General features: G+C 31.7%; 2 protein-coding genes across 5 annotated transcripts in view; both read right to left on the bottom strand.

Moving 5' to 3' along the window:
* Positions 1 to 7,239, bottom strand: part of LOC139520029 (chitin synthase chs-2-like) — a 36,423-nt gene extending 29,184 nt beyond the window's left edge. The window contains exons 1-4 of one of the 3 annotated variants that reach the window (XM_071312418.1): positions 7,130 to 7,239; positions 1,502 to 1,609; positions 857 to 1,082; positions 293 to 430 (exon numbers count right to left, since the gene is read on the bottom strand). In XM_071312418.1, the coding sequence (XP_071168519.1) occupies positions 293 to 430; positions 857 to 1,082; positions 1,502 to 1,536 (399 nt within the window). In that variant the 5' untranslated portion in view covers positions 1,537 to 1,609; positions 7,130 to 7,239. Of the gene's footprint in view, positions 1 to 292; positions 431 to 856; positions 1,083 to 1,501; positions 1,610 to 4,119; positions 4,398 to 7,129 lie in introns of those variants that run through there. The other 2 variants (XM_071312417.1, XM_071312419.1) reach the window with 2 other exon arrangements.
* Positions 7,240 to 19,235: 11,996 nt separating this feature from the next.
* LOC139520025 (chitin synthase chs-2-like) overlaps positions 19,236 to 26,889 on the bottom strand; it is a 38,173-nt gene continuing 30,519 nt past the window's right edge. For both annotated transcript variants that reach the window (XM_071312411.1, XM_071312412.1), the window contains exons 11-13: positions 24,740 to 24,875; positions 23,738 to 23,938; positions 19,236 to 21,508 (exon numbers count right to left, since the gene is read on the bottom strand). In XM_071312411.1, coding sequence (XP_071168512.1) covers positions 19,776 to 21,508; positions 23,738 to 23,938; positions 24,740 to 24,875 — 2,070 coding nt within the window. In that variant the 3' untranslated portion in view covers positions 19,236 to 19,775. The remainder of the gene's footprint in view (positions 21,509 to 23,737; positions 23,939 to 24,739; positions 24,876 to 26,889) is intronic.

Below are 26,889 nucleotides of genomic sequence, written 5' to 3'. Positions count from 1 at the left end.
AGTTGAAATACTCATTCATTATTGTTAGTTGAAATACTCACTCATTTATTATTGTTATTTGAAATACTCATTCATTATTGTTAGTTGAAATACTCACTCATTCATTATTGTTAGTTGAAATACTCACTCATTTATTATTGTTAGTTGAAATACTCACTCATTCATTGTTGTTAGTTGAAATACTAAGAAAATATATAACTCATTCATTTGTGTTTGTTAAAGTATTAAGAAACTAACTCTTTCATTGGTGTTTGTTTAAATAATTTGAATAGTTTAATCATTTTTTACTCACAACAACCATCTGTGCAATAGTTGGTAACGCACGTTTTCCAAAGACAAATCTGAAGAATGACAGCAGTAGCTTAATAGCGTCAGGAATCGTCAAAATAAACAGGAGATAATAAGCGACGGCATCTTTTGCTAAATTTGTCTAAAATGAAAATGTAAAAACGAAATGAGGCAAACATCGTTTTTTTCTTGTAGCCAGTTTTTCAGGACTATTTTGTTTTATTGAATTAATTTACTTTTAATACACTATTTTATTGAGGCCAAACTTTTCTAGATTCAGTGCTATTTAGAACTGGACATATTGTATGTACGATTGTTTAATGTTGAAGACCTCTAGACTTGATCTTCATTTGTTTTATCTATTTTTAGGTCGCCGTATTAAAAAATACCATCGTCTTTTAACCAAATCGATGACATCGGTTTTTATTCTCCACAATCGAGTTTTAAGCCTCATGTTAGTGAAGTGAATCGGTTGTGTCTCTTATTTCGTATTAGTGGAATTAGATAATAACCATTCATATACAATGCAAGTATGACACAAATCTAAATAGAATAAAATCTAACTCACTGAAAATCTTGATTTATTTTCTTTGTTGAATTCATTTGTGAGGATTTGAAGTGAAGCTTTGGTGACGATGGATCCCCCAAATACAAGAACGAAAAACACTAAGTAGGCCACTACTTTCAAGACCCTTAGTAAAGTATCTGTTGCTCCAGATGCTTTTTCTTTTTCGTTTTCGGAAACATCCTTTCGGAAGATATCCCAGTAATTCATCTTTCCATTTGATAATCCGCTGGAATATAAAATAAATTAAGAAGTATGTCATAAGCAGCATGATACGATTGCAATATGTTGGTGGAGAGAAGTTTATTAGATTGTTCAAGCATACCGACGTTGCGGCCGTAACATGTCTCTAAAAAGGACGTTGTATGCTCAACTTATATAGACATGGCGCCAAAAAACTTTTAAAAAATCATTTAAAAGATTCAAATTTCGCTTTAAGACATTAGTACGACTTCAAAAATCCGGTATGTTCAATAACCTCAGGTAAGTCAGGCACTGATTTTGTTTTCTAAGATAAAGATATGTATGGATAGTAGTTCTATGATAATCAATCATGTGGTAAAAAAATTACAAAAATATTAGTTGATTTTCTAAAGTCTGTCTCAGTATATATACATTACGTCTAATGACTATATTCTAAATTCTTACTTAATTCTTTTCCTCCCTTGGTCCTCACTTTCCATTTCGTTTTTGTTGTCGACGAGTAAACAAATATTGTCCCTTTTCTTTACAAATATTATGAAACCCTTAAATCCTCTGAAATATAGAAAATAATATATTACCGACAGTCATTACAAAACACAACGTATTCAATTAGATTAATTAAAATGATTACTAGTAACCGACATTTGACATGCTATAATATAATCAACAACGGGGTAGTCTAGGAAATAATGAAAAGCAATACGGGTACTTGTAGACAGCTTTGCATATGTAGCAATAGTCAGTATAATATGATCTTAATATCAGAGTCCTTGATGCCATAAAGCAACGACAAGCTGCAGAAACTCGTATTTAAACGATGAGCAACGATAGGAATCTTATCAAAAGATGACGGTTCACTAAAATTCGATATGAAAACTAATCAATTGTAGAACTGTTGTTTGACGTTTTACTTTACCCACGTAATAAACAAATATATATTTTCGATTAAAATCTTGATTTGTAATGTCTCTCTGGTAGCCATATCCATTTGTTTTCGCGATAACAATTACGCAATTGATTACCTTGCTTATGAATTGGGAAACTGAATAATACAAATATCATATAATTCATTAAGTTTCAAAGTTGATTGAATCGGTGAGATTTAATGAATATTAGAGATAAAGGATACTACAGATACAGTTAAGTCGGCCTCATATCTTGACTTACATCTAGAAATTGACAATGAGGGTCAGTTGAAAACAAAACTTTACGACAAAAGAGATGATTTCAGCTGTCCAATTGTGAACTTTCCATTTCTAAGTAGCAACATTCCAGCAGCACCTGCATACGGGGTATATATCTTCCAATTGATACGATATTCCAGTGCTTGCATTTCCTATCATGATTTTCTTGATAGAGGGTTGCTGCTCACAAGGAAGCTATTAAACCAAGAGTTCCAAATGGTAAAGTTGAAATCATCCCTTCGTAAATTTTACGGGACGCCATCACGAGTTGGTTGACCGTTATGGAATAACCGTTTCACAAATGATATCGGATAACTACAATCCCCTTCCCTTTCATGAATGTGACCTACCAAATTAGACTATTTACCGGATTTGTTATCACATAAGCAACACGACGGGTGCCACATGAGGAACAGGATCTGCTTACCCTTCCTGAGCACCTGAGATCACCCCTAGTTTTTGGTGGGGTTCGTGTTGTTTATTCTTTAGTTTTATATGTTGTGTTATGTGTACTATTTTAGCAATGGCGTTGTCGGTTTATTTCAGATCTATGAGTTTGACTGTCCCTTTAGTATTTTTCGTCCCTCTTTTAAATGTTTAATGAATTTTATCGGATCCGGTTAATAAATCTAATGTAGTTATTCACAAAACTCATTCATAAAAATTTCATGCATTTTAGTGAAACTTTAAACAACTTTGTGGAAATAAACATTCCCATTAACACAAGTTTCAATCATAACATACAATTTAAATTCGTTATAGATATGAAAATAGAATGAAAATGGGTCTGCGTGCTGAAAATAAATTTCAGTAATACACGAGATGTTCTAATGTACTGAACCAAACATACTTTTTATACGTTACACAGATAATTATTTTATGATTTATTTACATACATGTATGCATAGTAACAAACCGTTCTAACAAGAGTTTCAATTTTTTTTTTTTAAAGATAACTAACAAGAATGTGTCCAAAGTACACGGATGTCCCACTCGCACTATCCTTTACCATGTTCCATGGACCGTGAAATTGGGTAATAATCTAATTTGGCATTAAAATTAGAAAGATTATACTATAGGGAACATAATTATGTACTAAGTTTCAAGTTGATTGGACTTCAATTTTATCAAAAACTACCTTGACCAAAAATTTTAACCTGAAACTCCCACTTTCATTTTCTATGTTTAGCAAACCGTGAAATTGGGGTCAAAAGTCTAATTTGGCTTTAAAATTAGAAAGATCATATCATAAGCAACAAGTGTACTAAGTTTCAAGGTGATTGGACTTCAGCTTCATCAAAAACTACCTTGACCAAAAACTTTAACCTGAAACTCCCACTTTCATTTTCTATGTTCAGTGGACCGTGAAATTGGGGTCAAAAGTCTTATTTGGCTTTAAAATTAAAAAGATCATATCATAAGCAACAAGTGTACTAAGTTTCAAGTTGATTGGACTTCAGCTTCATCGAAAACTACCTTGACCAAAAACTTTAACCTGAACGGACGCACAGACGGACGGACGAACGGAAGCATAGACGGACGAACGGAAGCACAGACGGACGGACGAACGGAGCCACAGACCAGAAAACATAATGCCCCTCTACTATCGAAGGTGGGGCATAAAAATGAATTTTCAAAACATTCAGATTCAAAAATCAAATTTCTCCCAATACCATAAGTTCGGATAAAAAAGACAAACAAGGGAAATAAAAAAAACATAAGGGAACAGCATCCACCTTTATGCAATTCACAATGAAAAATGATAAAAGTATCATACATATTTTGCCAAACTATTCCTGATGCATTATTTCTTTTAATTTGCTAAACCTAATAACATGAGAAAACTATTGTCAAAAACTCATATAATAGATAACTTACCAATTGCATTTTTCTTTTGGAAGATGCAGGAATGAATCCGGAAGTTTATTTCCTTTTAAACGACGCACAATGTACGGACGATCTCAAACTTTTGTAAAAGGAGTAATTCAATTTCATACAAAAGAACACTTGAGAGGTGATCTTTAAGGGATTTTATATATCATAAACATTCTTGACTGATTTTTGCAAGTTATACTAATCATAATTATATTCTTTATATAGTACATAATTATTCTCTGCATAATTAGTCTTAAACAGTTGTCATTATTTGTTCAAACTGACAACACGGGTAGCTTTAAAGATTTAAATAATTCAACCTTCTACAGTTTGTTTTGTTATTGACACCTTTTCTTTGCTAAATATTTTTTTGTCGCCTGCTTTCTTCACATAATGAAGCTGATGCGCAGTTCCGTGTAGGTGACAGGGAAACAATTAACATCAGGTGAATTGTTACACAATATACATGTAATGTATCGTTTCGTTAGTCGCTTTTTTCCATGGAAAATATGTATTGTTTTCTTCAAATAATACAACTTCGCAGTTTATACAGGCTATAGGGAAGTAGTGCACTTATAAATGAATTATTGGGCATACAATTGAATAGAAGACGAAAGAGTTATTATAAAAATTCACTATATATTGAAAATGATGTTAGGTTATATCCCAACGGGAAAGAGAAAGCAACCCAAAGACACATATACAAAAAATATCATATTCGAGTCTTCAACAATGTACAATCTATACAATATGGTAAGCTATAAAAAATCTGTTTAAGCAAACAAAATGAAACAATTACAAATCTACCGTTATGGATTATCTGTTTTAATTGGCGTGAAAACAACCCTGTCCTCCTTGAATGTGACCTTTCGAATTTGAATTATCACCGGGTTTGTACTAACATTAGCAACACGGCAGGTGTTACATATGGAGCGGTATCTTTCTACCTTTCGGAGCTCAGGTTATTTTTATCGGTTTCGTGTTGCTCAGTCTTTAGTTTTGTATGATGTGTTTTCGTATACTGATATTTGTCTTTTGGTCGTTTTTCTGGGTGTTTTTTTTTGCCATGGCATGGTCAATATAAAAAAGAAAATATGATATATATGATTGCCAATGAGACAACTCTCCACAACTTCAAGAGACCAAAAAGACACAAAAATTAACCACTATAGTTAACTGTACGGCCTTTTACAATGAACAAAGCCCATACCGCTTATCAAGTCAGCTATACGAGGCTTCGAAATGACAAATAGACAATTCAGTTTGTTTTCGATAGATGAGTGTGAATTTCCCTATGGAACCCATCGAATTTCTATTACAATCAGGTATCATCATCAAATTCTCCAAATAAAAATAAAAAATATTAGGACATGACATAAGGCAACCTCCTACGAGTTTATTAACCTCTGACAGACACTGGAACATGTGGCAGAGTTGCAATATTTTTTTATTTTATTTTTTTTTTTTTATCTTAAACCTTCCCTTTATTATCACCAGTGGACTGACTATTTCTACGTAAAGGAGCAGGAAGTTTTTGAATCTTAAGTTGTTGATTAGCGAAGCAGTCAATTGATCGAACTATGTCTTTTTTCTGCTTTTCATCGACACAACATATTTATGAAAAAGATTTAATGTCAAATAAAACCTCATTACCTATTAATAGGTAAATTCAATCGAAATCTATCAAACGACTGAAATCTCGTAATGAATGCACAAAAAGTATATATAGCCATAAGTTTTTAAACTATCCCAACAAAAAATGTTAATTTTTTCATAATTTGTTGTTGTTTGTGTGACATACTTTAACGAATATAATAGAACGCAACTTATAACGAAAATTCAGACCTCTGACACACACTACAACATCATGGTGACAGAGTACCTTAAACTCCCCCCCTTTTTTTTATCACCAGTGGACTGACTATTTCTACGTAATGGCAGATAGTTGTAAAATTATAAGTTGTTAATTAGCGAAGCAGACAATTGATGTCTTTCTCTGCTTTTCAGCGACACAACCAAATACTTCATAATTATTTATAAAAATGTTTTAAAGTCAAAGCGACATCACCTATACAATAGGTAAATTTAATCGAAATCTATTAAACGACAAAAAAATCGTAATAAATACACAATGAAAGTATATATAGCCATAAAATTTTAAACTATCCCAACAAAACAATGTTTATTGTTTCATATTTTTCTTGTTCTTTAGTTTGACATGCTTTAGCGAATACGTGATGTTTTAAATGTAACAATTTGTGCAAATGCGTATATCAATTTCTGATTTTTGTTTATCTTTTGAAATGAGTACCATTGTACTAAGAAGAACATTGAAAGGTAGTGTAGATGAAAATCCTAGTATTTTACTTCTATATTGATTTTTTCTGTTCTTTACATTTTTGTTGACATTGATTTGAAGGGTAGTAAAAAAACGCTGCGGTAAATCGTTTTAGTGAAAAAATAAAATATAAAATAAAACAATTCTTCAACCAAGTTACAATGTATAAAAAAAGTTAACAATATAATAGCCAAAGTATGGCTTTCACCACCGATCCTTTAGCTTGACTCACACCTAACAGAAAGCTATAAAATCCCCAAAATGACTGGTGTTGAACAATTCAAACAGGAAAACCATTGGTCAATGTTATATATAAACGAGAAACACCTATAAACCACACCAACAATCGACAACCACTGACCAACAGGCTTCTTACCTTCGTTTGTTCTTTTTTTTCTGTGTTTGCTTTTTTGTATACACAGCTATTATAGCTATATGCATGTTAGATTGTATTCAATATCTTTTTTTTTATTCAAACTACCAACGTTTTGGACAAACTATACACATTTTGATGATCGATTGCTATTTTTTGTTTTTAATTTTGAGACTTAAATTGGGTTACCTCGAGTATTGGAAATCTACGATAAAATAAAGAATGTATGATGCTTAAACAATCAAGCAATGCAATTGAAGATTTGTATAATAATACAGTGAACATTTTTTTTAGTGACTTACCGAGTTTGAGTTAGAACGATACTTGATGAATCAGGAAGTGTATTTTCTAAATCCACAAACGTTTTTAACTGTCACTATATATTATGTATATTAGGAATACAGAATGTAAATAATGTTATTCAATACGGGACAAAACAAATAGTTATGGTATTAAAAGGGAACTTAGTGTATCATTTAAACCCATGGTGAAAATAGTTTTAAGTTATTCAGGTTGATTTTCATATACAAATATGTATAATATTAATGTTCTTAGTTAGATATGTACTTCAACGTTTTGAGTAAGGCCGATCTGTTTTTATATATACATATATGAATTTGCGATAGCAAATTTACAGATCTTACATTGTTTGGCTGACGTTTAGACGAATTATATATATACATAATGTATTGTCAGCCTTGTATCACCATCACTGCTGGTGATCCGATGGATAATCCTGTTGTAGAGTTATCACTGGTGCAAACGTACTTATAAATATAACTATTTCTGTGATTGTATTATCTTGCATTAATTTGTAGGATCCTTTACAATATATAATTCAGCTGATTTGTATCAATTCCATCGTTTTGCCTTATATATCATATACTGTATTTCGACGCTAGATTAAAACTTACGAGGAAAGGTAACACCCGGTCACAGAAAGCTTTATTAGTGTGAGGTGGCCGAGTGGTCTAGCGTGTCGGATATTCACTGATTTTCTGAAAGATTTTTTAATAACTTTTATGTGATATGTTGATGATGTTTATGGGGTTTTTGAAGAAAAGAAACGGTTTTAATTTTTATTTTGCTAATTTTGTTATGAGTAAGCTGCTATAAAAGGAGGAAATTTCGTATTGTTGAATCCTCAAGCTAAACTCAATTCAGTAGACTATTTTAAAACATTGTTAGAAAAATACATCTCTCACTATTTTTATCTTTTAAATAAGAAAAAAGACCTTTCTTATTAGAAAAAAATATTTTATATCGGACAAACCTGTTATCAAAGTAAAAGATAACCATGAAAAAATATTGTATCAATTAAAGTAGTTGATATGTAACATATCTAATTTTGCATTGAATTTCTTTTTAACTGACTATATGTAACTGTCTGTTTGTGACACCAGGTACTGTCTGGTGAATTTTTCGTTGTATATATTTGAATAAAATTTCATCAAGAGAAAAAAACGTGTCGGATACAGTGCAAGGTGATTTGCTGTCACTATATCTCAGTATCATGAGTTCGAATCCCGGCGAGGGAACAGATCTAACATTGTTGGGCTGTATGATAAGACGAATTATATATAAATATATATATTTATAAAACGTCTGAAAAATAGTCAAATGATTTTTCCCACAAGATCGCTGGATCGTTACGAGTAACGATACATGTATATGTTTAAAATGTTCTGTCAAATAGAAATAATGAAAACATATAAGTAAGAATGTAAGTACGTCTAAACACGTGACAACTCTACGACAGACACAATTATTGGATCACCAGTAAAGGAGGTACACGACTGAAAACACATATTATATTGCATAATTACTCTTAATATCATTCAGCACTACAATGTAACTTCTGCAAATTTGCGAAACATACATTTTTGTTTTTACCTGTCAGTGATTCGAACTCGTGAGATATCGAAGCAATACTGCATGCTCTGTACCCAGCGCTTTCGACCACTTAGATTGAACCATATATTGAGGTTTGATAAGAAGACATCTGTTCATGTATATTTCAACTATATACCATATATATTTCTATCGACTGTTCTTTACTTACACTAATATTCTCAATCTACTTTACATATAAATGTTACAATACATTTCTATCACTTTGGTCCTCATGGCAATGTAAGAATGTTTGAAAGAGACTTGTCCCGGAGACTGTTATTTTTTTGATAGCAATTTTGTAGAATTTTTTCTATTTCTTTTTCCAGAAAAACACACAGTTCATTTCACATTAATTAATACCATTAGCACATTATGTAGAAAAGTATGAACAATACCTAGACCTGAACAGTCAGACTGTATTAATGTTCAATGTAATTAAAATGTTGAGTCAAACATTAATTAAAGTTTTAGATATCATTTGTATCAATTATTCAGTCTTGTAAAAATTATATTCATACTGTTGGTATACATGGTATAGTGAAGAAAATTGTGTTTAACAATTTAAAAATAAGAGAAAACATTTCCTTAAGGAAAATTTCCGTAGAGGAAATTTGATGTTCAGAAATTTCCTTCGAGGAAATTTGAAGAACAATGATTTCCTTAGAGGAAATTTGAAGAACAATTATTTCCTTAGAGGAAATTTGTTGTCTTGAATTTTCCCTCAAGGAAAAGTGTTTGTCCAAAATTTCCTCACAGGAAAAAGTATTTCCTCTAAGGAAAATTTGAACCTACAAATTTCCTCACAGAAAAAAGTATTTCCTCAAAGGAAAATTTGAAGCGGCGAATTTCCTCAAAGGAAATAGATTGAAAAAATATTGTATCAATTAAAGTAGTTGATATGTAACATATCTAATTTTGCATTGAATTTCTTTTTAACTGACTATATGTAACTGTCTGTTTGTGACACCAGGTACTGTCTGGTGAATTTTTCGTTGTATATATTTGAATAAAATTTCATCAAGAGAAAAAAACGTGTCGGATACAGTGCAAGGTGATTTGCTGTCACTATATCTCAGTATCATGAGTTCGAATCCCGGCGAGGGAACAGATCTAACATTGTTGGGCTGTATGATAAGACGAATTATATATAAATATATATATTTATAAAACGTCTGAAAAATAGTCAAATGATTTTTCCCACAAGATCGCTGGATCGTTACGAGTAACGATACATGTATATGTTTAAAATGTTCTGTCAAATAGAAATAATGAAAACATATAAGTAAGAATGTAAGTACGTCTAAACACGTGACAACTCTACGACAGACACAATTATTGGATCACCAGTAAAGGAGGTACACGACTGAAAACACATATTATATTGCATAATTACTCTTAATATCATTCAGCACTACAATGTAACTTCTGCAAATTTGCGAAACATACATTTTTGTTTTTACCTGTCAGTGATTCGAACTCGTGAGATATCGAAGCAATACTGCATGCTCTGTACCCAGCGCTTTCGACCACTTAGATTGAACCATATATTGAGGTTTGATAAGAAGACATCTGTTCATGTATATTTCAACTATATACCATATATATTTCTATCGACTGTTCTTTACTTACACTAATATTCTCAATCTACTTTACATATAAATGTTACAATACATTTCTATCACTTTGGTCCTCATGGCAATGTAAGAATGTTTGAAAGAGACTTGTCCCGGAGACTGTTATTTTTTTGATAGCAATTTTGTAGAATTTTTTCTATTTCTTTTTCCAGAAAAACACACAGTTCATTTCACATTAATTAATACCATTAGCACATTATGTAGAAAAGTATGAACAATACCTAGACCTGAACAGTCAGACTGTATTAATGTTCAATGTAATTAAAATGTTGAGTCAAACATTAATTAAAGTTTTAGATATCATTTGTATCAATTATTCAGTCTTGTAAAAATTATATTCATACTGTTGGTATACATGGTATAGTGAAGAAAATTGTGTTTAACAATTTAAAAATAAGAGAAAACATTTCCTTAAGGAAAATTTCCGTAGAGGAAATTTGATGTTCAGAAATTTCCTTCGAGGAAATTTGAAGAACAATGATTTCCTTAGAGGAAATTTGAAGAACAATTATTTCCTTAGAGGAAATTTGTTGTCTTGAATTTTCCCTCAAGGAAAAGTGTTTGTCCAAAATTTCCTCACAGGAAAAAGTATTTCCTCTAAGGAAAATTTGAACCTACAAATTTCCTCACAGAAAAAAGTATTTCCTCAAAGGAAAATTTGAAGCGGCGAATTTCCTCAAAGGAAATAGATTTTCCTCAAAGGAAAATTTGAAGCCGCATATTTCCTCAAAGGAAAAAGAATTTCCTCAAAGGAAATAGAATTTCCTCTAAGGAAATAGAATTTCCTCAAAGGAAATGTTTATGCAGCAAATTCCCTAAGGGAAATCTTTTTCCCTCGAGGAAAAACAATTTCCGTTGAGGAAAAATCTTTTTCCTTTAGGGAAATTTGATTTCCCTTGAGGAAAACTTTTCCTCTGAGGAAATTGTTGAAAAAAGGGGCATAACTTTTTCAACAGTGGTGCTAGAGCAAAAAATGTTTAGGACAAATATCAGGGAACCAATACCAACCAAGTTATCAACTTCATTTTGACTTAACTCCAAAAATTAAGGTGACAACTTTTGCACTCAGCGGAATTGCAAACTTGTCCCGGAGACTGTTAAATCCTTAGTTTTTCGAAAAATTTAAAGTTTTGTAAACAGGAAATTTATAAAAATTACCACATTATTGATATTTAGGTCAACACCAAAGTGGTGACTACTGGGTGGTGATACCCTCGGGGTCGAAACGTCCTCCAGCAGTGGCATCCACCCTGTGGTGTAAATAGTTATCAAAGGTACCAGGATTATAATTAATACGCCAGACACGCGTTTCGCCCACACAAGACCCACCAGCGACGCATAAGATGTAGAAATGTCTGAAGTTTAATTGTTTATTTTGTTATAAATTTTTGAAGTATGTTTTCATTATCTGATTCGTGTACAAAAGACTCATCATCGACGCTCGAATGAAAAAAAAAATAAAAAGGCCAAATAAAGTACCAAGTTGAAGAGTAATGAGGACAAAAAATCCCTAAAAGTGTTGTCACATACTGCTTAGATTATCTATTCCTGAGATAGAAAAGCCTTAGTATTTCGAAAATTCAAGTTTTGTAAACAGTTAATTTCTAATTATGACCATATCAATGATATATATAGTTCATGTCAACATAGACTACTTGGCTGGTGATGAGGAATAAAAACTCCACCAGCTGTGGCATCGACCGACATTATTTTATAAGAGGAGCTTGGAAAAGCCACATAAATTGCAGTGATAACAAGCATAATGGTGTCTGTTGTGTTTTCTCATCAAGTTGTATTTTAAGAAAACTTATGAGAGATGAAAGGGAACAAAATTGAGAACCGAATAAATGGAACATATCCATTCAAAGTTAGTGTGATTTCAATTGCTCAATAGTCAACAAATAGTTCTTGGCAATAAGCGCTACATTTCAAGTGTTTATCGGGCTTTCAAATATCCAAAAATTGTAAAAAAAAAACCCAACCTTAACTAAGGTATTTATGTTTTTAGATGGTACCTTGTATATGCCACTGTTCCTAGTCAGAAATATCTGGTCTTTGTTAGTCTTGTTTTTTGTTTGTTTTTGTTTATTAATATGTTTCCGAGTATAGTGTGGCGTCCATTTGGCTGGAATAATAGTCAGTGAAAAGGTTATATATCAAATAGACGAGGCTAAGGACCTTAAATTTTTTCTTTTATTATTATTTATTATGTATTATATATTTGATAAATTTTCTATTTAAACGGTTGAAACAAAACGTGATTACGATTCTCATTTAGTCTATTCCAACGATCGTAAAAATAGTCTGCATGGTCTTTGATGGATAGTTGTCTGTAACATTTAGAGTCATACCACAGTTTATCTAGATACACATGTAAAAAAATCATAACGTGATTGGTTGGTATGTTTGTCGTGGGGTTGCTGTTACATATACATTTTTATTCATTTCGCTCAATTAACAGGATAATAGAAATATGCTAACAAAATTTCATATGTTTTTATTACAGAAATATATATAACTATGTTTTGGCTCATATAACACATATATATATAACAATTATTATTTATATAACATTCAAAGCATTAATAAGCCTTTTACAAATTCTGTACGGAAAATAACGACAACTTAAGTAATTTCGACGTCTACATTCATTTAAAACAGAAACGCAAATAATGACTTTTTTTCCAAGACCGCTGACACTAATGACAAACATTTTACTGATGTTCATAGAAAATGCGCTGTATTTGAGGAATACAAATATTATGTCACAAGAAAACTATAATTCACCATTTTGACTTCAAACACACTTACAAAAATATCATTAAATTACATCTTTAAATTCTATTTAGCCTTTGAAATAAATTGTATCCCAAGTCTTCCTCGAGAAAATTACTTACAAAGCCAAATGCTTCTAACGTGTGGGGTATTAATGAATTCCTAATAGGGTCAGTCTGAGAAAGTGGCTCTTAACTTCTCTTAAAAATTGCAACAACTATGTAAAAAACAAACTATACGCTTTCTTCGATATCACGTATTCCATCACTTTCTGGATGCATTTGAAGGGCATTTTGTCTAGTCGTCCGTGTCTCATTTCCAATATTTTGTGCATTCCTATTTTCGTTTTCTTGTTCTGTAGACGAGGAACTTCCCTTTCTCTTTCTCTTTCTCTTTCGTAAATTTGTTGCCGCAATTAGATGCAAAAATGATCCATATCGATGACGGATCATACCAAAGAATTGCAAAAATAATAGAAGCGCAAATATTAATATAAAGAGAAGTCCAAGTGGTCCAATAATGATAGTAAACTCCTCAACAGTTTGTATCGTTATATTGAGAACATTTTTTACTTCATTCATTGCCGTCATTAAAATCATGATGTTTTATCATTCTGGACACACAAAAGTCCACATGAGCTACTTCCTTGCAGTGAACATATGAAAAAAATACCCTATGCAGGTTGCAGTCTTGTAATTGACTGCTCCATAGGCTTACATGCAAAACAGCTGACCTTTGAAAATAAAAAAATAAAAAATGCTACATAGAAATTTTTTTTCATGTTCATATCATGAATGTACTTATGTGAAATTGTGATTTAATCCAAAAAAAAGAGGGTCTTGCCACGAAGAATAAAAAGTAACGTAATCCTGAAGTCACAACATTTTTTTTCTACTTTCTGTTTGCTATTTTTACTAGGCCGCACCACTTCCAGTAAACATTGATATCCTTCCACTTTCCTGAATTGATATCCTCCAAAAGATGCAAGATTTTTTTAAATATATATATATGTTTCAATTCAGCATAAACCTATAATCAAACAGAAAAAATTGAGTTCAGAAAAAAATTCAGAAAAAAATGCACTATTTTGTTTCCCTCCATGTTTTGACATGCACCGAAAACTGGAGTTGTAATACAAGACTGGTACCTTTATTTTCATCCGTTAGGCGTCCATTCGTGCTATCCGGTAAGGTGTGATCGAGGCTTTAATCAAATGGCAAAATTAAAATCTTAAACGCATCAAACGAATGGAGATCAACTGTACAAGCATTTTTTGTACAAATTGCAATTTTTTACAAATTCAAAATACGAATTACAATTATTATATTTTTTTAGTAAAATTATAATTTGTACAAAATGATAATTTGTACAAAACATATACACTTAACAACGTCCTTGACACGATAATAATAATCCATACCTAAAAAATAGAAAAGCATATACACATGTTCTATTGCAATCTTAAATGACATTGACATATATAAGAACAAACGGCTGATAAACGACTTTTATATTTCATTTAATGTCCAATTTGAGTGTTCTCAATTATCGAACTTATTCATCAAATCAATCTGAACATTTGTAGGACGAATGAAAGGAGACATATGGTTTACTTCAGGGTGACTTCAACATCACCACTAAATATTTCTGAACAAAATACTTGATTCTTGATAGACATATACATAAAGTATATAATCTCTCATACATTTTTATGAGAGAAACAATTTCGTATGTCCATAATTATTGTTTATATAAATCAGAAGATGTGGTATAAGTGCAACGAATTTAACTCTCCAATCCAAGTAACAACAAAGAAACTGATAAACGAGGATAGGTCAAAGTAGTAATTTGCTTACAGAGAACAGCAAGCTGTAAAGGGCCCTAAAATGACTAGTGTAAAACTTTTCATTTTGAGGGCCGTATGTTCCACTGAGGTATCCGAGGAAAGTGCATCGGTCATAAAAAAATAAAAAAATATTAGTAGTTGGTATTTACCATAATGCATATTGATGCAGCAGACTTTCACCAGATGTTTAATTTATAATCAAAGTGAACAGAAACAGATATATTGTTATTCTCGTGGGATTTTGTCTGATGTTTGGTCCGTTTCTGTATGTGTTACATTGTGGTGTTGTGTCGTTGTTCTCCGCTTATATTTATGCGTTTCCCTCGGTTTTGGTTTGTTACCCCGATTTTGTTTTTTGTCCATGGATTTATGAATTTGAACAGCGGTATACTACTGTTGCCTTTATTCATGATTTCTTCTCCATGATCATTCGTCAACCTCCTCGTTTATTGAGAAATGGCAGTAATATACGCATCTTTTAGCGTTAAGTAAGTGTTGTATCATGAGTTCAATATTCATTTTTCGTATGTGAATCAAATGAAGGCATACGTACAGTAATTTGGAGCCACAAAAATGACAGAATAAACAGAGGAATAGTTAATCACAGTTAACGACCAAAACAAATATAATATGTCTTCACTATAAATATTTAAGAAATAGTTCATGGGGGCGTGAATTAAAACTGATTTTACCACAGGTTTGCCCTTTATGCCGCTATGTTACCCCTTGTTTGTGCTCGTGGTACAATATTTGAATAAGGGCCAACCCGTGGTAAAGTTCGTATAAATTCAAGTCCCCATGAATTATTTCTTAAATATTTATTTTTTAGACGTCACGATATTTCTATATTATTTAATAACGTTGACGTTCAACCATATATGATTCCCATGTTCGCATATCAATGTATAATATTGTAGTTTCAAAAGTTTTATAATCGAAAAAATCAAATGGACTGAGATACGTAAGTGTGGTGTCTACCCTGGGTTTTTTTACTCTAACTTTAAACCCGTTTGACATGAACTGACTGATGTAAATAACAAAGGGCATAAACAATAATAATTTTTGTTTAGAAAGCTAACGGACTAATTCTTGTACATTAATGAACGAAAAACAAGTATAGCAACAACGACAACCACTTAATAACAGGCTCCTAACTAAGAAATTGCACATATAGAATCTGGCAGAGTAAACATGTTAGCGGCATCCAACACTCACTCTTCGTATCTACGTATTAAATTTCTTTCGCATTTGTTGTATTACAGCAGATTAAGAATGTGAATGACAAACGTTTAAAAAACCCATCAAGCGTATTTGTTAAATGAATAAAAAAAAAATTGAAAATACTTGTGAATACTAAAAACAAAAAGACACACAAGTCATTGGTATTTTTCATGTGTTTTTGTTGTTTTATTTTGGAAGCAACAACAATTGGATTTACGTATTTGTTATACCTATCATATCTATCACTTATTTTATTTTTTGTATTGTGCAGTCATCACATAAAGCAAGAAGAATTGAAAAGTTGATTGTCAAAGTTGTAAAATTGTTACTTTGTATTTTACTGTTACAAATCACCATAAAGCCGACATGAATGAAATAATTCTTACTCAACAAAGAACATTTGTTCGTATGTTTTTTACAGTGAGTTTTGTTATGGTTTTATAGAGATATAGAGAAATAAATCAAAATCGTACATGTTTAAGGGGTTCTCATTTTGTAATGTTTTAGGAAAAAGTATAAAGTATACGGAATTTTGTTCACAAATCTTTTAATATTCATAATCCTTCATAGATGTTAATATAGATAGAATACATTCAAAACAGTTAAATAGAAAATTGAGAAATCACCTTTTTTTTGGTAAAAATTAGCTCGTGTGACAAATATATGGAAACCTAGCTCTTCATGTAATAACGTCGTTGTGTTTACCTTAAGTTAATTAACAACTACCTCACACAAAAAAAAACCTTTAGAGGTTGTGGTTGTTCTATTCTGACCATTTTAGATTTTTTTGTGCTCATGTTGCATTCACTATCTAATGGTGGTTATTCCAGGAACATGTACTGTGAGGTCGAAAATGATATCATTTGTATCCTATTCTGATTTAATTCTATAGCCGAATAACACGTCTTTCTATATAATGATTTAACCTTTCATAGTTTTATCAAGGATTTGTAAAGTATGTCACAAATCATTGATTGATTTTTTTATGTCATAGGCTTTATAAAAATTGATTAAAGGTTAACTTTGGTTTGAATAGATACACATTAAGCGTCGAGATTAAAAAGACAAAAAACAGTGTACAGCACCAAATAAGTCATTTCCGCGGGGAAATTAAATGTGTCATTTGTCTCTTGTGGAGAGTTGTCTCATTGTCAATCATATCGCACCTACACTTATCTTTATATTCAACGGGTATCCTTTTTCAAATGTATATTGCTACTTTTGTAAGTTTAATGTACAAATAAACTCATCATAAATAACAGTATTGAAATTTTGCAAACTCGCATTTCGTCTACAAAAGACTTATCAGTGACGCTCGAATAAATAAAACAGTGTTGATAATGTATGTCATCTTGTTTGTTTGGAAAGACGAGTGGTTTATCAAGTTTCAACAGTACTAGTGAAATTAAATATACTTTTTGTCGAAATCCGTGATTATATTATTTATTGTTTTAATGCTTAAAATAAAGTTTCACGTGCTAGTTAGAAAAGTCAGATTAATAGATGTATAATTTCATTTGATACAACTTAGAATTAAAACAAATATATAACATGTATCTGGATTACATATTAATAGTAGGTTTACATATAGCTAGTTTATAGTAAAAAAAAAAGCCATAATCAGTATAATTTCATTATAGATTTAATAAAAGTATCTACTTTAAAAGGAAAATGAAAATGTGTGCATATAATGGATACATCAGCTCGACCTATCGCATTTCTTTGCCGTGTGAAATGTTAAATTCTTCGTTATTATCATAACTTAGCACATATTCTAAGATGTTCACACATGACACCGCAATTTCATGGTGAACTTTCATAAATTAAAACAATAAACTGATTTTGGAAATTGAGACGGAGAGACAGATTTTCAAACATAATCGTAGTCGGAGTATTAGACATGTTCACCATAAGCCGATACCGAAGTTGAAACCGAAACCGATACCGATACCGAAACCAAACATAGTAGTGAGGTAAATGATAAATGTTCATTATGTTAATTGTCTCACCCCTTAAACTTCATTGTATTGTTTGAAATTTGAATACAATAATGAAGTATTACTTCAAAAGTATAAACAATTCAAAATACTAAGGATTTTCAATTCCCAGGTATAGATTATACTTTAATCGTATTTTGCACAACTTTTTTTAATTTGAGTCCTCAATGCTCTTCAACTTTGTACTTGTTTGTCTTTCTTACTATTTTTAATCTGAGCGTCACTTATGAGTCTTATGTAGTCGAAACGGACGTCTTACGTATTAAATCATAAGCCTGGTACCTTTGATAACTATGTACTGTAATTCATTAATTCCCATGAACTTATGAAAAAGGTTTGTTACAGTATGTGCAATATCGTTCTGACTATGTCTATGAAGAGAACCTATTATTTTCATTCGTCTAATGGAATGTTCAAGTTAAACTCTTCTTGCACGAATCTTTTAATTGAAACATTTGCGTTGACCGCAGATGTTTGCATTTTGATTAGGTAGCTGCATAAAAGTATATGATGTTGCAATATGAGGATCAGATAGATATATGGTATCGCCAAGTAAGTCACAATCACGAGGAAACGGAAATATCTCGTGTGAACCGATCACATCCGTCAATGTGTAAGTCATTGCGTCATTGCTTTGACCTAGGAAACAAGGTTTGATGTATCTTATCTTCTTTCCTATGTCTATTATGACTTGCGTATAAATACAATGTATATGTCAATGTCCAATATAGAACAATGCTTTTTTTTGTACAGCGATTTATCATTTTGGAAGTGCAATAGATTCAAATACCGCTTCCCATTCTGGTCAATCACTTTTCATAGATTCAAATCGTCAGCTTAAGGCCATGTTATCATTAATCTGAATGTTTGATGAATAAGTTCATGGATAGATTGATGAATAATTTCATTGATAGCTAAATGAATAATTTCATGGATATCTTAATGAATTAAATTTTGCTAACATCAAGCATTTAAGCCATTTGTTAAAATGTAGGGTAACATTTTTACCCAATCAAAACCTTTAAAAGATTACTCTGCTCCTTTGTTCATCCGTCTTATACTCTCATTTATGTATGTTTATTCTTAATTGTATATAACTTGCGTATTTATTTTTAATATTTAATACTCGTTGAATTTCACTTTGGTTTTTTAATAGATTTATGTCAATTGATGAATTGAAGTAATACTCCCTCTAGTGTATTCAAATTTCACACAATATAATAGAGTAACAGAATTGCATTAATTAAAGATTTAAACATTTAACATTTACCTCACTACTATTTTCGCTTTCGGTCTCGGTTTCGGATTCGGTATCGGCCTAGGGTGAACATAAAATAATAAAATCAAAACGTATTCCAGACAAAAGAGTTTGCTCGAAGTTTGAGAATGCATGAATTCACTAAATTTACTTTATGAATGAATCGATATAATGCATAGTCTTTCATTATTGAATAGTTATTAAAGGATTTTGCAAATAATGTGATTTTTATGCTCAGACAATAACTTATCTACATTCAACTCGCCAGTGTGTATTCAGAAAAGAGACGTCAATAGCTTTTATTAAAATGATCTTAATCAGGATCTATAACCTTTCTTCGTTATCTGAAACAATTCTCATTTTGTGTTCTTTGTTGTTACGCGTCATGTGATTTACGTTTCGTCGGAATGTCTTTTTCAAGTCAAAAGGTTTGTTGCCTACATGTGGGCTTGGTCTTTTGATAGACTTTCCAATATTTTTTGCCCTCTTGTGGTGAGCAAAATTTTCATAGATATCGTCTATTTCTTCCGGTGAGACATTTGTTTCGTATGATTTACCACCGGGTTTTCTATTGCTATGAACAACGAAATCTGGTTCTGAAGAATAAGATAGTTCTTTAATTTTTCGAATGACTGATTCTGGATCAGAATCTTTACTCCGTAAATTTGTTGCCGCAAGAAGTTGCAAGAATGTTCCATATCGGTGACGGATCATACCAAAGAATTGCATAAATAATAAAATTGCGAATATGACTAAAAAGAGAAGTCCAAGTGGTTCAATAGTAATTGTACTCCCATCAACTGTTGGTATATTAATATTCAATACTGCTTTAACTTCATTCATTGCCGTCATTATAACAAGCCATAGACCATTTACGAAAAAGAATGCAAAAGCTACTTTATTTCTGAAGTCTTTCAGACTTTCAGCAACTGCCTTTTCTTTCTTTTTATCTTGATTCAATGGTGCAAGATAGTTTACAATCAGTTCATTCCAAAAGTTTATTTCATCTTGTTTAAGGCGTTTAATTGTACCATGTTGGTCTGCCCAAGAATCTTCGTCAACTGCATTATCCTCCTCGGTCGACTCTTTCCTCTTCTTCCGTCTCATTGATTTCTGCATCAAGGGTGCGTTATCATATTCTTCTCCATCAACATTTTTAAATATACTAACCACGCTTTCTAAAGAACGCAGGATTATCAAGTTATTAATCCACTGAAAAATTGACGGTACTAAATCTCGACATGAAACATCTTTGATTTTGCTTGTTTTAACTTGCTTAAGAATATCCTCAATGACCTCACCAGAAACAACTCCCAGTTCATCCTCAGTCGTCTTTTTTTGAGTTTTTTGTACTTGGTTTTCTAAAACAGCTGTTTGTGTTTCCCTTGTTCCCCAAGACACGTTATTTAAGTTGCAAATCGCGTAGATAATCAAGAATAGGTAACCAGCAGGAATGCATATGAAATACAGAACTCCCCAAAACAAATCAGTTAGTTCATGGGGATGGAAAAGTCCGGCTATAAGAAAAACCCCTACTAAGACATACATAAACACAGCAGACGGAGTGAAAAACCCTTCCTCTGAAATGTTTACAATGGTTCCGACTATAACCGCCATCATTAACATTGCATATATTGCACTCAATATCATCGCTATTGTTAGCTGTGTCTGTGATTTGAACTTTAAACAAATGAAAATAAAAAGAATTGTTGGTGCATATGTAACGATGTATGCAACTACTGCCGAGGTGCTGAAAACAGTTCTGACTGCTGATTGCATTGCAAGTAATACAGTAGACGGACCCAAGACGGACGACAGGAACAAAATAACCTGGTAGAAGATATAAAGGTATGATATGTTCGGATTGTTTCTGGTCGTTTGGGTGTAGCTCATAAGTAAGTCTAATATATTTGCCATAGTAGAAGGCATCCATCTTCTTCTTTGGTTGAAGAATTCTCGGAACTCCTCTGGTGCAAACGTCAATGCCTCCGCAGCTGCACAGTATTCAATACGATAACCTTGTTGTAACATGAGCGTGCACAGCCATCTATCTTCACCTGAAAAGTGGGAATAAGGATTTAGCATAGTAAAAAATATGTTCACCAGACATTGCAAATATTTATGATTTATACAATTATAAAGAAACTTCCAAAAATTTATGATACAAAAACCATAAGAAAAATTAAACCAGATAAAAAAATAACAATCATTGGGTGTACTCAGTAGACAGTGTTATCACCATTATATCGAGACAAGGTATTTTCTATTTGACCCTCAAAAGGATTGATATAGAAAGAAGGAAAAGTTGTATGACTGTTGATGTGAAAATTATCCACCAAAGACCAAAAGACTTTAATATAATCAAATATGGGTTAGAGTACGACCTTTGATAGCTGAAACATGTTTGTAAGCACTCTACTTTTTCCTTTATCCGATCATTGTGTGACAGTTCAGGATAGAATAGGATTGGAATAGACTCCACACTCAGATAAAAAAAGCTTTATTCATCAAATTGAAACAAAGCACACAAAAGAAAACGAAACTAAACGACAAAAGACACAAAGTATCAATTTTAGAGTGCTTGCAGTTACTGAAAGCTAGCTCAATGTCAATTGAAACTTGTGAACAAAGTGTATATAAGATTAATACACATCCCACTGATTACGTCTAAAGACTTCAGAAACAGTTCGATAAAAAGCAAGAATATAATGCAAATGTACATGTATTTTAAGAAAATGTCTTTTTTAATATGATCTAGGTTCCTGATATTGAAGAGGTCGACTTATATGAGAAATAGATAGTACAACAAAACAAAACAAAAACTCCAAGGAAAATTCTAAACCGAAAGTCCTTTATCACAAAAGGCGTGAATAAACTATTAAATGTAGTGGACTTGGTTTTATCTCATCAGTATAATTAAATAATTAAACGAATGTATATGTTCAAGAACGTTTGGTAAACATCAGTTTAAGAAGATAAAGATCAAAAATTTTAAGGAATATGGAATCATAGTAAAGTGATATAATGATTGTTATAGTTATCAAAGGTACAGGCTTATTATTTGATACGACAGACGCGCGTTTCGTCTGTATTAGACTCATCAGTGACGCTCAGATCAAAATGATTAAAAAGCCAAACAAGTATAAAGTTGAAAAGCATTGAAGACCAAAAATTCCAAAAAGTTGAGCCAAATAAGGCTACGGTAATCTATGCCTGGGATAAGATAATCACTATTTAGGATACCAGATGTACTGAAACATGCTTTCTTATACTTTGATAGCTATGCGTCTATAAATAAGTATACATAATTACAGTAGTTTATATCAATTAAGTATTTATGGGTTTTTTATTGTATCTATAAATAAGTCCTTAAATAAAAACGCATTAATTTGTCAATAAAAATATTGGAATACTTTTTATGTATATGTCTATTAAAGCCATAAAAGTCATATTGTAATAAAGCAATAACAGAATATAGATATAAGAAAATGTGATATGAGTGCCAATAAGAAAATACTCCATCAAAGTCACAATTTGTAACAGACAAAAAAAATAAAGGTCAAAGTACAGTCTTCAACACGGAGACTTGGCTCTCAAAGAACAGCAAGCTAGAAAAAGCCTCAAAATGACTAGTGTAAAACCGTTCAAACCAAAAACCAATGTTTTTATTTATATGAAAAAATGAGGAACAAGAAACACTAATGAATATAAAAAAGAAGATGTGGTTTGATTACCAATGAGACAACTGTCCACAAGAGACCAAAATGAATCACATCAACAAACGGCAACTACTGAACATCAATTTTCTGACTTAGGACAGGTACACACAAAAGCAGCGGGTTTAAACATTTTAATATGTACCAACCTACACCCTTTAGCTGTAACAATAGTAGAACATCACAGCATAAAAATACACACTATAAAATATTAATTGAAATGGCTTAACTCAATCAAAAGCATATTAACACAAGTGAACATACACTAAACGAATAGATTTAATATGTTTTCCTTAGAAGTCATTTTGAAATTTTAAAAACATTTTTTTTACAAGTTCGACCATAAAAACCAAATTGTTGTATTACTCGATTTATTTCACTTGACTGGGCGGAGTTTTACCGGTTCGCTCATAATAAACCAGTCCATATATCGATGGGTGTTTAAGGATTAACTCATCAATGAAGTGTCCAGTATTTTTTTGGTAAATTCCTTCAAATAGACTATCATTGTGCAAATTAAAACGTAAGCTCCGCCTGTTCAGTTGAAAAAAACATTGGTAATACCCTTACCTTGATCGTATTGCAAATAATGTTTGGGTTCTGTTGGTAATTTGGCATATGTTCTCATGACGTTATCGTCCATTAAAGCTTTTGCCCGAAACAGACTAAAACATCCGGGACTACAAAGCACACAACCAAAAACATGCTCTGCTGATTTCTGTAACCAATGTCCTATAGCATATTCAAATTTCTGATACCACACAACTGGACCTAAAATTTTGAAAAAAGTAATTAAATTTCAGCGAACAAAATTATTGAAAATATTGAAAATATATTTCACATTATACAATTTCAAAATTTAAAGTCATATGAAACGAGTGACTGGTGAAAAATAATGTTTAATCATTTCTTGAATCAATCCATGTATTTATCATAAACTAAGTCTTCTGTATACTTTTTATTTAATCATTTTTGATCCAATCCATGTATTTATCATAAACTAAGTCTTCTGTGCACTATTTAATCATTTTTTACGCAAACATATCGTATAATCGTCAATTTTTCCTCTCTTTCTGCTATGATGTGAAAATATGTCGGCTAATTATTTGTCGTGTTTTGAAGCCGAAGTTTACCGATTGTCACCTTATAGTAAACAATCAACAAAGAAGCATGACTATTGAGCACTTGTATAACATGTATAATCAGATAATAGTTTATTTCAATGAGAGATCCATGCATATTGCGATCACCGGATTTTTACGAGATGGGTCACGCTAAGGTCACTTTGTATACGGAAAATATGTCGGCGAATTGCTTCCTGGAAGCAAGCAATTAACAAAAGGTAAACTTTATCTAAATAAGGACAAATCAAAGAATGTTCTTCAGAAAAAAGTATATGTATAGGTTTTATAACGAAAACTATCAATTTTTTGTCAACATGATTGAAATAGATTTTTGTTCTAAATAACAGTACATTTAAAAATAATCAAATCTAACGTTTCAATATATTTTAAAAGTTGAAACAATTTTTATCATCATATCATGGAGTTTGAAGTTTCATAAGTGTCTTACCAGACCCTCCAGGTTTGATACGACCACACGTCGCACCAACTTTCGTATTTTTCTTCATTCTGTCTATGAGTAGCTGTAGTGCTTCTGGAGAAAAGTCAACATCACCATCTAAAGCCATTACATAGGTGTTCTCCGCCTGAATTGTTAAGAAAGAGAAACGACTTGAATCTACTATATCAAACACAACGTCATTATAACTAATTGAAAACAAAAACTGAAGTGGACTTCACACAGAATTACCAATGTTTGTTTATGTAAGGACTCAAAAAAAGAAAATAGAAAGATATATAATCCTTTGTAAAGTACAATTTTGAAAGTTGTATGTACATTGCATCAATCTATGATTTAAAGAAGTCAAAATTAAAAATAGAGAAAAACGAAAGTGAAAATAAATAGATTCGTATTATCTCCAAGTCAGTTGAAGCCGGATTGATGAAGTAAGCATGAATACATTTTTAATTTTGGAGACGCTTTAAGCAAACAACTTTTTGATTGAGTTAAGCCTTCCAATTGATTTTTTATCGTGTGTTTTTCTATTTTGTGATGTTATGCTTTTGTTTCAGAAAAAAGGAGAAGGTTTGGTACCATTTAAACGTTTAATCCAGCTGCAAATGTTTGCACCTGTCCTAAGTCAGAAATCTGATGTACAGTAGTTGTCGTTTGTTTATGTAATGTATACGTGTTTCTCGTTCCTCGTTTTTTATATAGAATAGACCGTTGGTTTACCCGTTTGAATGGTTTTACACTAGTAATTTTGGGCCCTTTATAGCTTGTTGTTCGGTGTGAACCAAGGCTCCGTGTTGAAGGCCGTACATTGAACTATAATGGTTTACTTTTATAAATTGTAATATGGATAAGAGTTGTCTCGTTGGCACTCACACCACATCTTCCTATATCCAAATAATTAGACGTAAAAGCGATTGATGATTGAATAGTAATAATAAAAATGAATACACATTTTACTGCAACGAATACGCATTTGAACAATTGTTATCTATTTGGTGATGATTTAGGCCAAAATATTCGAAAACCAATAGCTTAATACAACCTTTAAATATCTGGCCAACTAAAAGTGCATAAAGTATAGCAAATACCGGGGTTAGAGCTTTGTATGAGAAATGCATATCTTCCTTGACTGGAAACGATTTTTAAATCTCAAAGGAGAAACAGACTGTTATCTTATCAAATGGCTAACTCAAAAGCGCGAACACATCAAACGAATGAAATACAACTGTCATGATCCTGACTTGGTACAGACATTTTCTGGTGTAGAAATGGTTGGTTAAACCTGGTATTGATAGATAATCCTCTCACTTGTATGACACTCGCATAAAATTCCATTATATTTATGTTCCAGACCGTATGAGTATTTGGACCGTACGTGTACGGTCTTTACCGTATGCGTATATTGTTAAAATACGTATACGGTCGGACTAATATCAAGAAGTTGGTCACGTTTATTAGATACAAATGTATTTAACTGATCAACATAACTCATATCTCAAATTAATGTAAAAAGTTCAATAGTAATTGAAATAAAACAAAATAATGTTATAACTATTTTTAAAAATCACGTTTATTTATTCTGTTAATCTCCTGTCTTTAGCATGTCAGTAATTCATAAATTGAAGCCAAGTATGCTTATTGAAATTGAAGTTATCGGAAGTAAATTTAGAGTGGGAGGACAATCGTTTTAGAATATAAAGGAACTTTTCAAAAACAAAAAAATGCAAAGCAACGTGCATGAACAAATTATGTTACTGTATACAAATATAACGTTCTTTGTGAAAGTCAGTGTCACCTTCAGTACCAAAATAGGAATCACGGATATAAAATTAAACACATATTTAATTTCAATTGTTCGCTTAATCATTTTATCCATATACATGTAATAAAAACAATTTGTATAACTAAAAATAATGATTTTGATAAATATTTGCTTATATTTAACCTATATGATCCCAAAACATCAGCTGGACCGTACGCGTATACCCATACGGTCCGACCGTACGCATATGGTCGGACCGTACGAGTATACGTATACGGTCCGGACCGTACGCGTACGGTCCAAATACTCATATGGTCTGGAACATTAACACCATTGTGTAAACGAACTTTCTAGGTTAAAATGTCAAAAACGTTTGACAAAA

Source organism: Mytilus edulis, chromosome 4 (assembly GCF_963676685.1).
Source record: "Mytilus edulis chromosome 4, xbMytEdul2.2, whole genome shotgun sequence".
NCBI lineage: Eukaryota > Metazoa > Mollusca > Bivalvia > Mytilida > Mytilidae > Mytilus > Mytilus edulis.
The sequence above is the reverse complement of the archived record's forward strand: the minus strand, read 5'-3'. Positions and strand labels throughout refer to the sequence as shown.